Below are 22,049 nucleotides of genomic sequence, written 5' to 3' on the forward strand. Positions count from 1 at the left end.
TAAATTATTAGACGCGGTATAACATTTAAAAGAAATTCAATCAATTTACTTTTCCTTTAATTGACTAATTGATGTAATTAAATGAGAGATCGAGGAGAAATAAATGTTTTTTTTTTTTTTTTTTTTTTTTTTACAAATATATACTTGGCACTTATATATACTGGGGAAGTATTTACATTAAAACAGTAAAAATAAGAACAAAAATATTCTATACTATAAAAATCCAATTAAATTTGTATAACCTGAATATATTACTTTGAGGTACTATTTTTTCTATTACAATAAAATATATAAAATGTAGTTCTTTATATTAATAAGGATGTTAGTGAAGTAAAGAGACTGTACAGAAAAATCTTCGTTAAAAGACTTTATATTGAAAATGCTTGGTAATGTGCTTAGTAATAGTATGCGCAGCAACGAATATGAGGGAAAAGAAACATGTAGAATTTAATTTCTATAAAAGTATGGGGAAAATATTTTTAGAAAATGGCTGTAAAAACAAGAGGATATTTAAACATATATTTTCTTTTTGGTCAACAGCAATTTATTATTCGAATTCTTTTTTATAAATTGACGATCGATAATATTTTGTAATAAAAATGTGTATTGATATATAAGCGTTAACCATTGAATAAGCGATATCACAATATAATACGATTGGAAATTAATGAATATCGCTTTTATTATAAATTGAATTATAATTTGACATGTCGATATGGATAATTTGCTGCAGTTATTCCAGTAATATTTTATAATAGATTAATTGAAGTAATAAGAACTGTGTAATTTTGAAACTGTTGTCAATAAAGTCAAATGATACATTGATTATCAAAATATAAATTATTTAATGTATTTCAAATATTAGACATTATATCATTGGGCAAAAAATTAAATAATTACTCAAATTTACGTGTATTAAAGCATAAAAATTTATAAATAGTAAAGCTAAATTTAAATGAAATTGCTAATGAAATGACAAACTTAACATTATAAAAATATACATCTAATCAATTATTATTATTATTATTATTATTATTATAATTATAATTATAGGATAGCCTATTAATATTTATTAAAGAATAAAAAAATTCAAAGTTTAATTTTCTTCGTATATTATTTATTAAGAAAAAAATTAATTTTTTTCACTCTTATTACTAGTATAAAATCTTATTTCTATTCATTTAATTTTTTTTTTTTTTTTTACATTTACGTTACATACGCATACACAAATATCACACATAATTATAAATTCGAAATAAATTAAAGTCTATAGCAAATATAATCTAATATTGAATGTATGTGAAAACGTTATAGCACTGCTTGTGTATTATTATACACATTTACATGCACATATAAATGCATAAATTTACAAATTGAAAACAGCATTCCCGTTATTATGTGTATCCTAAAAGAATCATTTAATATTTTTCTTAAGCATTTATTGTAAATGAATATAGATAAATATAGATAGTTTATAGCAGAGTTTATTTATGAAGTTTACAATAATTACGCATTTATATTGGAGTTTTAAAGATAGACTACTTGATTTCTGGTACGACCAAGCATTTCGATTAAAATTAAACTCTGTACGATACAATACTCGTAGCTTGGGCAGTTTGCATTTTTTCGTTTGTTTTGTTTGCGATATTAGCAAGTAATGAACTAATAAAATGGTAAAAACTATATAAACTGGATGTGCTGACTTAAGTCATTAAGTTAATTCTGAAAATTTTTTTAATTAATTACAGAAAATTGCCGTCATACTGTAATTCATTGGCAAAATAAGTTTAAATAATTACATATTGTCCGTTAATATTTGCCAAATGTTATAGACATATTGAATATTTACGATGAACATGCTAGTTGACTAGTAGTATATTAATTTAACATAGTAAATTTAATAATTTTAAAAATCTCAACAGCAATGTAAAATAAGCAAAATGTTTTGTTTCTTTTCTAGATAAATAAGTAATCCTTCGGAATGGTGTCAAGACGAAAAATTTTGTCGCGCTCGCGGGATAATCTCGCCGACGCACAATATGAAGAACAAGAAGAAGAAGATGTTTGGTATAATATGGATAAATTATACAAGGTTCGTAAATCATTCTAAAAAAATCCTGCATTTTATATTAATAATCCTTTGAATCAACTGGAAACATATAATATTAAGTATATATAATAATTATATTTATTGGTATTTGTAGGCGTTGGATTTTACCGTCTGTATAAATTATAAAATTAAATAATTCACTTCTAATTAATATCATATTTTAACCAATATAAATGTACATTTAATTTATATCGGTACTTTTATAAATAACTATGAGAGAGAGAGAGAGAGAGAGAGAGAGAGAGAGAGAGATACGAATAATGGATACGCTAATGATAATAATATATATTTATTTTAATTCCATCTACGGTAAAGTAATATTATTACTTTTCCTTAATATCCTTATAATGAAAATTAAAATTCTAGAACGTATTATACAAAATGTTCATTATTTTTCATCAAACAAAGACGACTATTGAAAGAAAGATGTGAACGACTGTGAAATTTTTTTTTATTTCATTATTGAAGATATTTGTGTGAAATTAAAGAAACATTCATTCGAATTCCAAAACACCTTGTTATTTTATAATTGTTATTTTAAAAGTTGTAAAATGCATTGCACAATTTTATTAGTCTTTTCCAATTTTTATTTGATTTTATTTTATTACTTTGAAACTCTTTAAAGAACATTATGGAATATGTATTTAAAGAGCTTTTTAATTGAATTTTTTCAAACACACATTCTCCTTTTCTATATTCTCTAAAGAAAAATCTTAATACATAAAAGTATTTCAAATTGATTTATGAATATGCCCAAGTTTTATCATTTTTTTTTTTTTTTTTTTTTTTTTTTTTTTTTTTTTTAAGGGAACTAATTACAATAAAAAATGCATCTATTTTAAAATGATCGATATAAGTCAATTTAATACCTCACACGTAAATCAATACCATAAATCCTTTTTATAAGGTGGCAAAAAAAATCTTGTTAATATTATTACTAAATTTATCTATTGTACGAAATTAAAATTAAATAATCTTCTGCGCAAACATCAGTGAAAAGTACGTTACGCATTTTAAATATATGCTAATTGTTTACAAACAATGTATTTCCATGTATACAATTTAATAACGATGATACTTGTTATAGATATATTTATTATATTATTAATAAAATTAATATAAATATTATATTAATTACCGAAGCAAAAATTTTATTCTCTCAAAATATTGCCAATAATTATTATCTCTTTATTCTTATCTTTTTTATAGTTTTTAAATATCTTTTCGTTGCTATCTCAAGTAGTAAAGTAGTAAAGATTTTATAAATCTTTTTCCTTTAACCATTAGTAATATATTTCAATAGCTTACATTTTCATTAAGCTATTAATAATAATAATAATAATAATAATAATAATAACAATAATAATAATAATAATTAATGTTTCGATTATTTAAAAATGAATTATTATTTTGTTTTTGTTTTTTGTTTTTTTTGTTTTTTTTTTTGTTTTTTGTTTTTAATAACAATGTTTACGAAAGAATCAAATTATATTGTAATATTATGTTGAGAGATGCGCTTTAGAATAAATTGAAAATTTTTCCTTCTATCAACAAATTACAAATTTCGTTAAACTATTTAGAGATTCGTTAGCATATATTCTTCTAGTAAGTTATAATAAAAGCTTAAGTGAAATTATTTTTTGTCAACAAACTTATCGCGATACTCCTAAATTATAATATTATGTACTTTTTGGGATAAGAATTAAAATCAAATATATTAAAATTAGTGATTCCGAGCAAACAATCATTAAATTACCATATTCTACATGGCCAACATTATATTAAGTATGCAATGTGTTTTTTACATTAAATACTTGGTTATCATCGAATCATTATTATTTAAAAGAACGGCCTCTCTAAATTACATCAGCGATTAATTAAATTTCAATGAAAATATATTACGAAAGATAAAAGTTTGGTTCATGGACACATTATCAAAAATGAGTTTCGTAATGGATTGGTAGTTAACAAAGTGAAATTATAATCATCGTCATTAGCACTCACTAGATGCATTAATGTGACATTGCAAAGTGAAAAATATAAAAATATTGAAACTAATTATATTGAAGAAAGAAAATAGTGTTATGTCAAGATTAATAAGCATTTTCACCACAAATTCTTATTTAACATAAAGCGAACTTGATATTTCCCATATAAAAATCAAGTTTGTTTCTGAAATGATCATTACATGTTAATTAATTTCACCAAACTAATTAGCAAAAAAATTCCAATGGTAACAAGAAATTACTTGTTAATTATGTCTTGCTGACTGTCAAAAAGAACAATTAAATATCTGGCAAAATTTTAAGGATTAAGTAGAAAATATGTTAGTCCATCTTAAAAATCGAAAATACCGTTGTTACATTGTAAGCAGTTGATAAATGTACTTGATCTTTTTCTCCTCGTTTCCTCTAATTGCAACATTTATGCAACACGCAAGTTCACAATACCTCGATCAGCTTGCGTAAATAATTGAAGGCCACTGTTGTGGATTTTATCATCCTACTCTTTTTGCAATATGGTGGCTGGTAAATTAGCTTAATTATATGAGAATATGTGCAGAAAATATTGTACACCATAAAAGGCTAAAATCAAATTTAAAGTAATTGCGATATAAATATAAAAAAAAAAAAAAATAAAAAAAAAATACAGTAGTTTGTAGAATATTTTAAAGAGCATTTTTAATTAAAAAATTACTACAATTGTTATTGCATTTTCTCTATGTAATTCGTATTTATTGATTATTATTATTATTTTTTTATCTGTTTATAGGACAATTTATTTGTAGAACAATTTATTATTTAATATTAATATTTTTATTCGATAAAAAGGAAAAGTAGAAAAAATAATTTGCAAATTTTTCTTTTATTACGAAATAAGTAGAAGAAAATATGTATAAAATAATGAAAAAACTATGTAATGTACACAGAAAATACAATAAGTCAAATAAATAAGTTAAAATAGCGATAAAAGCAATTGATACGTATTGAAAAGAAAAGAAAAAACATAAAATAAGCAATAAAATGTAGAATGTAAATATTTTTGTGATAAAAAAAAAAAAAATCCCTTTCTTACAAAGATATTGTGATTTTGTAAAGTTATATTCTATTCTATTCAGTTAAAAGTATGTAAATTAATTCTAATTTATTTGTGATAATAGTTATAAAAGAATATAACGTATAGACAATGATTAGTTCGAATTATTATTTCTTCTCCTGATTTCAATTAAAAGAAAAAAAAAAGAGAGAGAGAGAGAGAGAGAGAGAGAGAGAGATAAGCACGATCAACATAAATTTGTTAATTTTCCTATATAGTTTTAGGTTATCCTATTAAAATCTACTTCACCCGAAAATTAGATATTTAAACGAGTAAAAGTATGATTTATTTACAATAAGAAGCCTTCGCTAATTGGAAATTATTATTGCGTTAAACTAGAATAAATATTTGTTCGGTTAAAGTCAACATTTAGTGGAATATAATGAACGTCGGTATTGCGGTACGTAGCCAAAGGCGAAAAAATCAGACTTGAATAATACAGCGATTGGCACAAAGTCTAAGGACAATAATACTTCTGTCACGTGACCAAACTCATGGAGTGGACACGTTTACCCATTGACATCGATCCCTAATTCGCTGAATTTTTCCACTACGCGTGCCATATTCGATCGTAAATTTTCTTAAATAACTCTCTGCGTTCATCATACTCACTTCTATTTTCCTGTCATATTCGCTCTCGTCTAACGCTCTTTTATTCTGTCCATATGCACAGGATCATATACAGGAAGTTCTAGACAAGTGGAATCAAATAGACGACGAGATATGGGCCAAGGTCATTGTTTTCGAAAGGAACAGACGCGTGGCGAAGGCGTACGCAAGGGCGCCGGTGCTAACGGTCAATGGCTCCAACGACGGCTTTGACGGTTTCAGGTAATCATTACAGCTTTTTACGCCACGCGAGGTCAACGTACCTGGCCAATTCCAGATTTCGAGACAACGCTCCTGATTGTCATACCGCATTTTGCATATTGATGCCTTTCAAATTTTAACTACAGTCTTGAAAAATACGTACTCGAGTAATCCTTAAGTTGATCGATAAGCTTATATATTACATGCTGCTAATAATGACGACGATGGGCAATAAAATGATAACGATAGCCTCATCTTCAGAATTATTGTGATCCTTGTTTATTCATATGCGATACAATATAGATTATAATAATAATAATTATTATTATTATTATTATTTTTTTTTTTTATATGAATAAACAAGGATCACTTACGATTATCATGAGGTTGAAGGAGAATTCGATACATCATAAAAATACTTTAAGCTTGATATTTTAGAATTATTCACTATGTTTTATTATTATGTGACTTTTCTAACTCATACGATCGTGAAATTATTATTTGCAATTTTACATTTGTTATATAACGAGTTAAAAAAAATTTCACAAAAATATGTATAAATAACGTTTACAAAACCTTCGATATAAATTGTACATTTAATGAAAATTTTAATGTCTCGTTCTAAATATATTAAGTTTTGCTCTCTTTTAATCTTTCATGTTAAAAGCTAAATATTAGCAATATTATATCTGCAAATTAAAATATATATATTTCTATTATATTACGTTTTACATTCAAAATTTATTCATTTTTCTTTTTCTTTTTCTTTTTTAATTATACCCAATAAATGGAAAATCTTTGATATAATATATACGTCGAAAAAAAAAAAAAGAAAAGAAAAAGAAAGAAAAAGCACGAAAGCATATTTTTAAATAAATCAAATTAATATTTTTTATACTAACCGCTCGATATACGTTATAATAGAAATTATTCAGTATAATTTAACGTCAATCGTAAATCTAAAATATACGTATCAATGGTACTTTCCTTGTCACTTGTTATAACCATCTTAATTTCTACAGCAATTTCACGGGTAAAAATGTATGATATCTGCTCGCACTCAATCGCGGTTATTCAGTACTTTAGCGATTAAGAAATAAAATTAATAAATAAAATTGACAATTTAATAGTGTACGTTACTTAATTTTATCCTTTCAAAGAGAAAAACTATATTTCAGTATGATTGTTCAATACTGAACATGTCGAAAAAGCTATTATTATGAAGTATACTATATTATTAAGTATTAATAATAATAATAATAATAATAATAATAATAATAATAATAATAATAATAATAATAATAATAAAAAATAATAATAAATAATATATACACACGCACATACATACATATACGTGCACGCACATATTATAGAATAAAGCATGTTATAATTCTGGTTAAATAATTCCAATTTATTTTTGCCTGTTATTTTCTTACCCTCATTAGTAGCCAATTTTTTTTTTCAATACCCTATTCTAGAGTATCAATACTCATTTTTGTATATTTTACATCTGATATGGATCATTTCCATTAGCTTTCACATAACGATGTGTTTTATATTTTATCTTATGAAGTATTTACGAGATTTAATATGATACGGCAATATCAAGTGATACGAAAAGTAAAATATAATAAGGAAAATTTAACACGAAACTGGTATATTTAGGACGTACATACAATTTCTGAAAATTATTCTGATTCTGTCACATTCATGGACGAATATTATTTAAAGCCTCGAGGTCTATATATTTACAATAAATTACAATTCTAAAGATAATAGTTAGCTAGTCATTATTATTCTTATTCTTATTATTATTATTTATTTTAGTTCGTATTATTAGTTATCCCATTAATATAATTCTTTTATATAAAAATCCATGATGAATATATATGACATCGTTTCTTATATTTATAGTTATATAGTTATAAAATATATAGTTATTTTTATAATCAATACTATCTTACCATTAAAATAATTTACGTATTAAGTATTGGTAAAACTGATTTATCACAATTCGTATTGAATAATAATAAAAAATTTTAATGCAAATTGGATTGAAATTTCATGCAATTCAAATTCATATTTTTTTAAATTAAAGCATTTATAAAAGAAGAGGACGTTCACTTTTATTATATATATTTTTCTCATTTGCCTCTAATATATTTAAATATGTATCGCTATATTTATAAGAAAAACTTTGCAAATAGTTACAATTATCGCATATACGTCACATTCCTCGTGTGTTACTCTTGTTTTTATTAATATTTATTAATTTATTATTAAATGAAATAAAAATATAAAATATTATTCGAAGCTTTAGAAGAAAAAATATAAATTAAATTTAATGTATATATAAACTGTGCAGTCAATTTAATTATTTAATTTAATGCAAATATATGTAATTTGCAAAAAAAAAAAAAAAAAAAAAAAAAAAAAAAAAAACAGAAAAATAATGTTTTATAATATTTCAACGTATATATCGTTATAATTGTGATATATATATATTTTTTTAAAAAATCCTAAATAGGCAATATGTGTTAACATGTTCGAGAATATAATATACACATTTTATAGTAAAACTATATATAATAAAATTCTTTATTAACATTATAAGCGAATTTAGTGTTATTTATTTTTACATTTCATTATTACAATTAATTATATTATGTACACTAGAATGCATTGTTTATAAATACTTTTTACAAATTATTCAATAAAAAAAGTAATCGTTCAATAATAAGAAATTTCATTATTTCTGAAACCAATTTAAATTAGTGTTTGAGTAAAAAATAATTTTGCGATGCAATTGAAAAGATGAATCAGCGATAAGTCCAACTATATAATTAAATATTTTCAAAAATCGACGTTCTTCAAGTTGTTTTCATAGATCGATTTCTTAGTAGTGAAATAATTGCTCGCAAATTTATGTCATGTAATATCATGCTTATACAAATAGATGAAAATATATATTTTTATTATAATGGCTTATTAATCTTCGCCAGGAATACTGCAAAATCAAATTTCTGCGATATATTAAGCTTAAGAACGTAATGTTATTGCATATATATATATATAAGTTTACATAATTTATATTGAATTTATTTAAATAACATACTTTAAAATGTCATTAACATACGCGAGTCTATTAATAATGTTTTAATTCAGCGTACTGAAACATTTACTTCTAACCAAATCATATGTAGATACATTTGTATTTATATTGAATTATTATTATTATTATTATTATTATTATTATTATTATTAATATTATTATAATCAAATGGGCAATCCTTAGAAGAACATTATTTATGATGCAATATTGGTAGTACAGTGATGAAAACAACAATAACTAATTATCTAAGATAAGAGCAACCACGTGCTTATGGGTCTCTAATTATATGTAAAAATGCTCTTCTTTGTTACTCGAGTTCTCTTTGTTGGCACAATATGGAAAATGTTGGAAAGGCGATAAGGAAACGGCTTGATTGGCATAGAAGGTGAATTAATATTTCATCATCCGTAGAAAAATTAAATAGTTGGAAAAGTTTTAAATATTTACAATTCATACGTTTATATGTCCGAATGAAAAATATATACAATTCAAGTGCACATATTTTATTGAATTTGTATTCAAGTTTGCAGGAGTAATTATATGTAATGTCGCTCTTACAAAATATTTATTAACTTATTAATTAGTTATAAATTGTTATAAATGATATGGATTTTTTTATTTTATTATAAAGCCTACATCATGCATGTCAAATAATTTTAATATCGAAGAAAATCTTTCGGAAAGATATTAAGGAATATTTCTCGTTATTTTATATAAATAAGTAAACATAAAATAATCTCAAAATTATCAACAATTTAGCAAATTGATTATTACATTAACAATATGTAAAAGCTTACAACATCTATGTATTCTTTGCTTTCTAATTTTGTTTTCTATTTTTTTTTTACATATTGTTTTTATTTGTTAACACATTTTAAACCATTTTAAGACTTATATCACTACTATCAAAATCCATGTATACATACACACATATATACACATAGTATAATTATATTTTCTCTTTGAAAGGAATATTCGATGTACGATAATGGGTATTTTGACAATAAATAATAATTTATGTATAAAAATGCAGATAAAATATTCTATATAAAATGGCAAAATAAATTTTTTATTTTTAAATGAACAATAAAGTATCTTATAATAAATGTAATTTTATAAAAATTTTATTAAATTTACAAAACATCAAATTTTTATTTATTTTCAGAAGTTTCTAACATTCAATATACGTAATTAATAATTTTTCTACTCAATAGATTACCAAAAATGTAAATATAAATTTATACATTTTAAACGCCAAATCATGTAAAAATCTGATAAATCTAGGATAAATAATTCTATACGAATTTCTGTATTTCTGAAAACTTGGCAAAAATTTTAATTTTCATCATTTTATCTATTGAACATATAAAAAGAATCATCATCTTTTATTATTTAAAAATTAATTATAAAAGTAATTTGTTATATATAATAATATTACTATATATTATAACAAATTTTTTTTTTTTTTTTTTTTTTTTTTTTTTTTTTTTTTTTTTTTTTATAAAAAAAAAGTTAAAAACTGATAAATACTTACGTACTTGTGTTGATTTACATTTAATAAAACTAAAATAGACAAAACTAATAATACGAAGTTCTCAATTTAAAAATATAAATGATATAAAAAAGAAAAAAAGAAAAAAAGATAACAAAAGCTTTGAGTTTATTATTCTGTGCGTCTTAAGATAAAAAATATCACAATACGGATATAAAAGTTTAAAATGTCTAAAAAGTCAATAAAATTTTCTTATAACATATTTACATATAATATCACAAATCATTTTACATTTATCTATAAAATATATTGCTCGAAGCAAATAAAATTATATTCTCATTGACCTAGATATTGTGAAATATTTTATAAATATAAAATAAATCAACAATAGTGAAATGCTAAAGGCGGATAAATTATAAGTTACGATAAATTCAATCTAACACAGTGTTGATGATGTACCAATAACAAGATTTCAATAGTCATATTACGTTTAATAATAATAATACAAATAATTTGTTATAATTTACAGGCATTTTCTCTATTTTCAAAACGCACATGTTAAATAATTACAATATACTTTCTAATAAATATTGAATAATAATAATTCCTAAGGCTTTTTCATTTATTTACGATCTTGACTCGCGTACGAAAGAGGAAAATTCTTTAATTATTTCATTAGTATTAATAAATGATTTTAACGAATGCGCGAACATTGCCTCGTCCAAATAAAAATTATTATTAATTATTATTATAAAAAAAAAAACAAAAAAAAAAACAAAAAAAAAAACCATAGAAAATATAAACAGTGTGGCGTTGCTCAATGATGGGATGTTTTCTCTGGTGAAATTTGCAGAATAGGATTGTGCGGATTCGACAATCCGATGCGAGATAGCAAAACGGAGGAAGCTAAGCGACATATTAATCAAGGTGTAAAGATAAAGATGGATGAGCAGGGCAATATACTCATAAAGAGATTATGCAAGAGCAATGTTTACGTAAGGGCGACAAATCAGGAGGATAACGCGATTGGCGCGGAAATCATACGCAATTCACAAGGAGCGCTTGAACACGAGAAACCCGGAAAGGTAAGCGACACGACACGAGCAAGGAGAAAACCTTTCAAGTCTTTTCTCTACCATTGCTGCACACAGGCTACTTATATTTGAAGAATTTTGAGTTATCGATTTGTCAGGAATTGTTATTATTATTAGAGATTTCAAATACCAATATATTTTATGAGCTAGCAAGTGATGAAAAAACAAATTGATTAAATTTACGATAGACGAATGTTTGATAAAAATGCATAAGATAGAAAATTAGGATAAATTCAATTGCTGATTCAACTGTTTATAATACTAATTATACAATATTTAATTTAAAAATTAACTAAAGCTCGATACAATTTATTGGCGAGAAATAATATTTTACCGCTTCTCAAACACGTGTCCAAACTGATTTAATACAAGTTTATACTTGGATTGACTGAGAGAAAATGTAAATAATCAAGAAAGATAATAATTGAAATGTACAAATTCATAACTAATGGCTATATTAATAAAGATTCGTTATTTTCAAATTTTAGTTGAAACATTTTATTACATTCGTTAAATAATGAGAAAAATTTTTTTTTTTTTACCGAATAGAATACGATAATGAAAGTTTAATACGCGTTATTTAGATTAATTTATTTTAAAATTTTTTAGATTAGATTAATTTAGATTTAGAATAATAAGGATATTAAATATCTTTGTCGAATGATATTGAAAATTACTATTTCAATGATATACAAGAAAAAAAAAACAAAAAACAACTGGATATTAAAATTTATTGTAAAATATCACCATTCATTTATATTAACAAATAATTTAGAAAATTAAACTGAAAATGTTTTTAATTAAGTAAAAAAAAAAAAATCTACTTTGTCCTCGAATAATTAAGTAAGTATGCAAAGTCATTAATTGTATTTAATTACTCAAAGAGATTGTAAAAATAAAAACATTACCTTATATATTATAAATATAAACGATATTTATAATTTCACTAATTTTCAGAATGAAATTTTAAGCTACAATCGAGTATATTAATTTTTCACGACTTGTACATTACTTTAATAATATTATATTATAAATAAATGTCTAATTTTAAGTAAATTGATTGTAACGAAATAAACTAATTTTTAATAATAAAATAATAAATACTTGCAATACTGATAAATCACTCAAATTACTATAACTTATAATATATTTCGAAATTAAAAATATCCGAGTATAAAAATTATCATCTATATGTAATTAAACAAAAATATTCTAAATAAAATTAGGCACTTTAAATCGATCGATTGTATTTATTTTGAGTTATCGATTAGCAAGACAAGCAATACAAAATCCGTTGTATAATTACATTAAATGTAACACTTAATTAACATTCCCATGATAAATTGTAAGAAGTATAAATAATATAATATATTACTTGATATAACACCTTAATTATAAATTATGTAAATGTAAAAATAAGTAAGTACGGTAGCTGTTTGTAGACGCATAATGTCACTCGATGGTTATTAAATTATTATTTCATTTTTCAAAACAAATGAACCTTCCACTATAGTGTGCTATAATTTTTAAGTATTAAATTGATTAACAATATTATTATTATTATTAAGTGAATCAAAATCAGTGATTTTTATTGGAATGTGTATAATAAACGCCATTATATAAAATATCATGGATTTTATCCTTTACGCATGCAAGCAAAATAAATCAGAGGATCAAACGTAAATGATTCGTTCGAGTGAAATAATTGTTTTCCACAGCTTTTTGACATGAACAAATTTCAAACCAACTTATCACGAGAAACGAGGAGAGCTTATCCGGACAGACGAAGATTGGAAACACAATGTCTGAGTGCAATAGTGTTTGTGCGCACGGATACCGATATTTTGCAATGTCCAGTTTGGGTCCTCATCGTCAATGTTGTTGGCCTCGACATGTTAAAATCCAAGCTTCCACCAGGTGAATCCAACTATATTACTGATTCCTAATTACATTAAGAGCTTTTTTTTTCATTTAAGGATTTATGTCCGACAAAAGAATATCGTTATTATTACTTTATCAATGATTGAATAATGCTGATGAACTAATGATAGAAATACAGATTTCAAATTGTTCTTTATTTACTTGCTTGTATAAAATATACGTTAAAATTATTTTTATCTTTGTATATATATATATATATATGATATTTTTATTGATGAATCGATAAGTTATAAACAAAATTTCATTAAAAAAGAAAAATATCAAATGTTTATCTTGTAATTGAAAACTAATTAATTCAATAGATTTTAGTGATATAAAATTACATTAGATTATTGATATTTACACAATTCCAATTATCTACTTATCCAATTTTATTGTTTCTAATTATTCAGAAGTATAATAAATGTTTATATTCAAGTAATTTAGAATTTGCTTTTGTACAATATTACATTATAAAAAATATTTATCAGAAGAAAAACAAATATATATATATATATATATATATATATATATATATATATATATGTATATGTAGAGAGAGAGAGAGAGAGAGAGAGAGAGAGAGAGAGAGTGTGTGAAGTAAAAGACAATAATTGAAAAATATTATGAATTGATACTTTATAATTATGAGTATTACTAAGATATTATAAATTTATATATTCTTTATCTAGATGTAACCAATGTTCTTTAATCGTTTTAATGCAATTTTATTCAAATTAATAGAAACAATAACGTAATATTAAACATTGCACATGATTAAAATATTTTTATTAATTACTTAATACCTAAAAATTTTGCGTATTTTGAAGTAATCTGCAAATGCGATTGAAAAATTATGTTAAGAATATTTTTATTATTATTGAATAATCGTTGTCTTCAAGTGTCTTTTTGTCGTTTATGAAATTACATTTAAAATTTAAAATGTGAATAGTCACGGCTCACCCGTACATGTGAATAATCTGATAAAAAATGATTAAATTAAATTAAAAAAACAAAACAAAACAAAAAAAAAGACGTAATTTTTTTAAATAACTTTCCTGCTTCACCATTAAAATTAAGGAAAACACGAAAAAATGAAGCAATTGCAAAACCAAGAGCCAATTATAAAAAGAAAATCCAGTGAAGCGATTAAAATTCAAGCGCTCTAGACGTAAGTAAGACGTCCTTTGCAATTTATCGACACCAACAAAGTCGAATAATAAATTTCCAACAATGTTAGACATAAGTAGAAAAATCCTAAGATCGGTAATAACGAGCTCTTGGTCAATTGACCGATTCACAGTCTTAGCACTGCAGAGGCCCGTGGATATTAAAAATCGACCCAGAATCCCTATACCGGACGAGGATCCCTACAGCATTGCCGGGGTTTCGACGTCTTCGGGTCCAAGCGATAACCTCGTGATGAACCGTGACGGCCGTGAACAGATCTACGTCGCCTACCACCAGCAGCATCAGCAGCAGCAGCAGCAGCAGCAGCAGCAGCAGCAGCAGCATCAACAGCAGCAGCAGCAGCAGCAACAGCATCAGCAACAGCATCAGCAACAGCAACAACAGCAACAACAGCAGCAACAGCATCAGCAGCATCAGCAACAGCAACAGCAACAGCAACAGCACCAGCAGCAGCTTCACCACCACCAGCAGCAGCGTCAGTCGACGCATCGTCGCGGTGAAAGGCCGCCGAAATTGCCACCCCGGGAAAACCTCTACGGCCATGACATACCCAAGGTAAAGACGAGCGAGTGTGAGTATGTGGGAGGACAAGAGACGCGAAGTGGCTTGCGGCAACTCGATGAACTTCCTGCCTAGACTACGTGTGGCTTTCGAAATCCGCGAGGGAAGGGCGATGATTAGCGCCTCTGTAATGTGCATGTATATGCTTTAACGCTAAAAATTAAATAATAATAATAATAATAATAATAATAATAACAACGACAACGACAACGACAACGAAAACGACAACACTCGGTCATGCAATACGTGAAAAACGAAACTTGTATTTAGATGGAGCCTACGGTTCAACCTACAGCTTCTCTCTCTCTCTCTCTCTCTCTCTCTCTCTCTCTCTCTCTCTATCTATCTATCTATCTATCTATCTATCTATCTATCTATCTATCTATCTTTATTAGTTTTTGCTTTTTTTGTTGTATCCGTTTCGTTAAACGACGAGTTTGATTTAGTTGATTTGAACGAATGATGGCTGCTTGGGCTTTAAGTCGTCGCGTAATTATGTCTCGATGGTCGGCACATGTAAACGCCACAGCAGTTGTTTACTTGACAATTGCGACTTATTAATAGTCTTGGTGATGCATCGTAAAATAATTCGCGAAAAACATCGATTAAGCATAAAATTATGTTTCTTTTTAAAGTTAAAAAGAAATTTTGCGATGGTGTTTTTCAAGTAACTTTGTAAACTAGTAGCCACTTAATGCAATTAATTAAGATTTTACTTTTGTTACTTTTGTAAAGACACTTAGAAAGGAAAGCATTCTCGTAAGGAAGTTGGAGGCACAATATTTATTTATAAAAAATTTGAAACTCGTATCGTTATTATATCGTTGCCATATTTTTATACAAGAGAGTTGATATCGTAAAGGTTCCATGTGATGTGATTTATGGGATAACAAATGTTCGCTACTTCGTCGCGATTTCATACAATCGGGTATAAATTTTGTAAAAATGCCACCAAGATAATTGTCGGTAAATACTTTTAAGAGTTTATTTATTAATAAAAAAACTTTTACCTTAAAAATTACGTAAGAAATTTACTTCCGTGACAAAAGGAAAATCTATTAATATTCCATTTATTGCATTAAATTGCAGTACATTTTTTTTTTTTTTTTTATGCAATGCTACGTAGTTGGCTTATTGCAAAATTAAAATTTTTTATTAAATCAATGCAACACTTGAATCGCTATTGTTTCTTGCAACTTGACTATGAATTTTAATTTTATTGATTTTTTTTTGTTTTTTTTTTTTTGTTTTGTTCTCTCGTTAACGAGTATTAAAAATAAATATAAACATAAATCAATTTGGCCATATTCGTAATTTAAAATTTTAATTGCATAAATGCTCGTATAAATATTTTGTACGACGATGTATTTTAATTCATTATTTATTCATTTCGTTATTATAAATAATAGATATGGGAATGCGACTAGAAATTATAATGCAGGCTCAAATAATTTCATTATTTTAACGCTAACAACGACATTTATTCAGTCGCAAGAATAATAAAGGTAACGAAAAAAGAAAAAAAAAAGATTCAAATGCATTTTTACAAGTATATAAATTATCGATAAAATATTAGTTTTATTGTTTGTAGAAATGAAAATTTTGTTCTCACGTGTGCTGCATTATGCATAAATGAACTGACCATAAGAATCTATTAAGTAATAGCCTCTTGGAAATTTTTAACGAAAATAAATAATCTCATTTTATATTTTATACATCCACTTCTGTTCATTGCCTTTGCAATATACGCGCCACACACGCGTAAAAACGACCTTTTAGTGAGCCTGATTGTACGCTGTAAGTGTAATCGAACAGCAACTAGTAAAATTTATAATCTAGTAATATAATTTTTCTATCCCATATTTGAAATATTAACTAGCTTTATAATTGTAATGTGTATTATATTTTAAGATGCCGAGGCAGGTTTATGTGAAGGTACGTTCCAACTTCTATTTCTTCAACACTAATTATTTGCTCCTCTATTTTGCACAATAAATGCTACTAATCCCATTAGACGTGTATTATAATAATTAAAACTTATTGGATATCTTCCGAAGTCTTATTATCGCTGAGAATTTATAATTTTCACAAATAATCATTAATTAATTCCATTGTTCGAAGTAAATACGATGATTTAAATTTATGCGATTATATTTCCCCTCTCTCATTGCACAAAATAAAAGTAATGTTATAAAGCGTACCTCCGACTTTCTCTGTCCTCTTGCACAAATGCAAATGAATACGTGCAAAGTAGACTTTAAGGCAAAATTATAAAACTTTATTTTCTTCTCGTTACAGCCCGATTATGACGATATTGAAGACGACTATGTGTCCAGTTCCGTAAGACCACCCGTTATGGAAGACAAAAAGATTAAAAAAGAAAACAATAAAAAATATGGTAAGATAGCACATTAAAAAGATAATTAAATAAATCTAAAAATTATCGATACTCTCTTATCTCTGTATTTTCTTCGGTTTTCTCTCTCTCTCTCTCTCTCTCTCTCTCTCTCTTTTTCTTTCTTTTTTTTTTTTTTCTTTCTTCTTTTCCCCAATTTTATTCGTAAAAATGACTGTTTTTATTTTAACACTACCAATGCCTCTCCACTCGATGTTTCCATAGAATAAATTTAATATAAAATATTCTCTTACTTATGCTATTGCGGTACGGTAAATTCAATATCATAACATTTGTAATTTATTAAAAAAAATTTCTACATTATTTGTCTCTATCTGCACATTCGTAATGACGAATATAAATTAGATAATATCTTTTATATCTGTGCGTGCAAGAGGATCAAATTGTATTTTGTAATAATCATAAACGACACGACATCTAAATTGAAATGTACTTAAGTGACTATTTTACTTTTTGCAATGGTTTCACATTAAATGGCAGATTAAAAATAAAAGTCTTTCATCGATTAGCAATAAAATAAAATTTTTATTATGTATCATAGCTCTTCCGTACAAAATTAACACCCATGTTTACCTGCAAGTCTAACCTCGTATTCAATGTGAAAAATATCGCTTAACATTTGTTATAAATATGGTAAATAGCTATTCCTGGAAGCATATAAATATTTTATTATAACAAGATATAAATATTTTCATGGTTCAAAGTTAAAAGTTAGTTATGAAAAGGCTGTCGTAAATCAATTTTATATGTTACGCATTTTTTTCTTCTTAGCCGACTTTCTGTTCTTCAGTAAAAACGATGTCAAGTACATGTCAAGTTTATTTAAGTGCTATTTTCACTTAAAAAATTTCTACGGTAGACATATTTAATAAGTGATTCTAATATCTCGAGGGCTCCGTATGTTGATCAAAGTCTTTTATGTGTTACACTTTCACTAAATTTCAATATAAAACATTCTAACATAGTCCGAGATTGTGATAATTATATTAACATTTTAGATTAAAATTACTTAATCTTTCAATGTTAAAATAGAGATTGTAAATTGTGTAAAATTACAATAAATTTATTCTATATTAAAAATACAGCATTGTAATATGTAATATGCCATACGAGTTACATTGTTTAAACAAATGACTAAATATATGAAATGACTTTATTTATCAAATTTATTGTATCAAAAACAAAATCACTTTTTCTTTTTTTATATTATTTGCATTTCATTAATGAAAAAAAAATGTTAAAAGTCGTTAGAAGTTTTGATAAAATGGATCCTTCTATCGTTTCCTTTGCGCCTAACTTTTTCGATATTTATGGCTTGGCTAAAGCTTTGTAAGAAAGGTTTCGATACAAAATTTCAATACAAAATTTCACTACTAAATAACGAGACGAGCGTTTACATTTTATTTAATAAAAAATTATGATAATTCAGCACGCGATGCAATGTATAAATAGGAAAATTGGTTAATAATGAAATATTTTATAAAATGATTAATCGGCCGAATAAAGCCTATAAAGTAATAAATTAATATTGCAAATATTTAAATAATTCATTACTATGATAAACTAAAAATAATCAGACTTTATTTAAAGAATCCATCCATGCATTCGGATATAAAAGCAATAAAACTAATAATTATAAAAAATTACATTTTCTCACTCTTAGCTCGCTATTTGACAAATATACAAAATATTTTGATTTGATTTCTGGAATATTATTTTTCATAAGCCACTATGTAATCGGATACTCTCTCTCTCTCTCTCTCTCTCTCTCTCTCTCTCTCTATCTATCTATCTATCTATCTATCTATCTATCTTGCTATATAAAACGCAATTTCTACACAATCAGTCGTAGTGGTAATTTATATTTACAATTTCTTGAAACTTTCAATTATTCGAAATTTGTTTCAACTCAACTTTAATTTTCTTTACATTTCTTTTAATGTCGTAATGTTCATGTTATGCAATTGCATACTCAATCGCACATAAACTTATTTTAATTGATAAATGTGTGCTTTTACGTATTTTGATAATATTTATTTATTTAAGAAAGCAACGAAAGACTAAATAAGTCTATATAATACAAAATTATTAAGACGTAATTTCAACGCGATATATTGCTATATAAAGACAATTTTTATGGTATTTTATCAGTCGTTTTACAATTATTTGTATGCAACATGGAGTATTTATATTATTAGATATTTAATTGTACATAATAGAAGCGTATATCAACAAAATTACCGAGCACGCTGAAATACATGGTTTTAAAAATAATATTAAAGATATATACCGTAAAAATTAAACATTATCAAAGATATCAAGTCATTAAATATATTCTAAAATTTCGCAGAAGTAATTTACATGAAAAGCCACTTAACGCAACAGAGCTTATAGAAGTCAATGAAGCATTTACTCGACTATAATTTCCTCGCAATCTTTGCTACATACTTTTCGGCTCAAGGTAAATTCTTAATTGTATAAAATATCCACATCGGCTATAAAGTAAACGAACTCGCATAAAAAGTATATATATATATATATATAAATCAATGCATTCATTCACTTTTGTAGTATAGAATTTTTTGTATTTAAAAGTAACATACGACATAATTATCGGACGCTCGAGAAAAATAATTCTTAACGACGGCAGAAAAAAAAGCTCCCTAAATGCTTCTTCAAATGAAATTCCTTTTGAAAAACGCAGGAGCGAATATTATTCTGCTGGTAATAAGGCCAAGTCTTTCTCTCCTTCTCTCTCTCTCTCTCTCTCTCTCTCTCTCTCTCTCTCTCTCTCTCTCTGTGTGTGTGTACACTTGGGCGGTCACTATCGCCTCATCTAGATAAGACACTAGGGCGGCGTTCCTTTAGAGGCGTAGCTTACAGGGTATTCCTTCTCCAATTGCCCCAACAACAAAGAGACATTAAAAAGGGACGCGCTAGGTAAGCCTGACCTCTAACGCATGCCTTTTGTCCTGAGCAGACGACCCCTACTACTGCGGCCTACGTGCACGCGTTCCGAACTTTGTGAAAATGGCGAAGAGCAACGGCGGGCAGCCCCCGGCGTCGGCGAAGCTGCCCTACAGCCACGGGGCGGTCCGTAACACCCCGCAGCAGCAGCAACAACAACAGCAACAGCAGCACCATCACCACCATCACCATCATCAAATGGCTTATGCTGATACCCATAACTATCCGCTTGTCCATAGCCAGTCCTCTCAGATTTACGGACAACACGTGGCCCTAGCAGCAGCCAAGCGACCCTCCATCATGTATCATGCGAGGAGCTTTGAGAGTGGACTCGGTAATTTGACTCTAAGGGGGATTAAGGACTGCTTTGATTGCTGAAAAGGGAGCGCTACTTTCACACGCCAATTATCCCCATTCCTATTAGTTGTCCTTGCTTATTTACTCCCTCGTGAGCTTAAATTGGGCTTACAGTTAGATTCGCTTAGTCGTCGGCTAGGCGTCTTGCGTATAAATATTACCTACTCTCGCAATAACCAATGGCAAAGTGTCTAACTTTTCATTGCTACATTTATTAGGATTAGGTTATTTTGCTTTTTATTTTACATTTGGCCAAACTCCTCTCTTTATAATCGAATGGCCTATTGTTTTAAACTAGTAAGAATATTAAAAACAATTACTACGACCATTTCGATGAATATCGTATATGTCGGCACAACAGGACTGACTATTCTTTTCTCTAATAAGATTTTCTTCGTTCGTAGTGACATTCTCGATTGACTATATCCAAGTATTCATATGAGTGAAAATAATTTTCGAGTATATCAGACGAAAATAATCTTTAATAAATTGAAATTGTTTAAGAGAATACATTTTTTTTTAACTTTTACTATTGAATGTCCATACGTGTACATATATATATATATATATATATATATATATATATATATATATATTCAATTTATTAAAAAATAAATAAATAAAAAATAAGAATAATAATAATAATAAATAATAAATAATAATAAGACAAAAGCAGTCGTAAAATTTTTTTGTGAACTGTCAAAAAATTAAAAAAAGAATTATTATTTAACGACAAATTTTATAAATATATTATATTTTGTGTTTCTTATACTAAGCATGAGCATATTCATTTTACAATTAACAATTAATAACCAAATTATGAATGAAAAATAATTTTTTTCCAACTAATAATTATGTCCATAAATAATTATTATATAAACAAGTATCTCTGTACGTTTACTAAAAATATAACAAAATATTTT

General features: G+C 26.1%; 1 protein-coding gene across 1 annotated transcript in view; it reads left to right on the forward strand.

The window, feature by feature from the left end:
* The window catches only part of exp (expansion), a 114,420-nt gene that overhangs the window by 90,963 nt on the left and 1,408 nt on the right, over window positions 1-22,049 (forward strand). The window contains exons 2-10 of the mRNA XM_011498076.1: window positions 1,961-2,092; window positions 5,880-6,037; window positions 11,474-11,705; window positions 13,433-13,631; window positions 14,938-15,053; window positions 15,219-15,380; window positions 17,298-17,321; window positions 17,685-17,784; window positions 20,783-21,103. Coding sequence (XP_011496378.1) covers window positions 1,982-2,092; window positions 5,880-6,037; window positions 11,474-11,705; window positions 13,433-13,631; window positions 14,938-15,053; window positions 15,219-15,380; window positions 17,298-17,321; window positions 17,685-17,784; window positions 20,783-21,103 — 1,423 coding nt within the window. The 5' untranslated portion in view covers window positions 1,961-1,981. The remainder of the gene's footprint in view (window positions 1-1,960; window positions 2,093-5,879; window positions 6,038-11,473; window positions 11,706-13,432; window positions 13,632-14,937; window positions 15,054-15,218; window positions 15,381-17,297; window positions 17,322-17,684; window positions 17,785-20,782; window positions 21,104-22,049) is intronic.

Source organism: Ceratosolen solmsi, unplaced genomic scaffold, assembly GCF_000503995.2.
Source record: "Ceratosolen solmsi marchali unplaced genomic scaffold, CerSol_1.0 scaffold14, whole genome shotgun sequence".
NCBI lineage: Eukaryota > Metazoa > Arthropoda > Insecta > Hymenoptera > Agaonidae > Ceratosolen > Ceratosolen solmsi.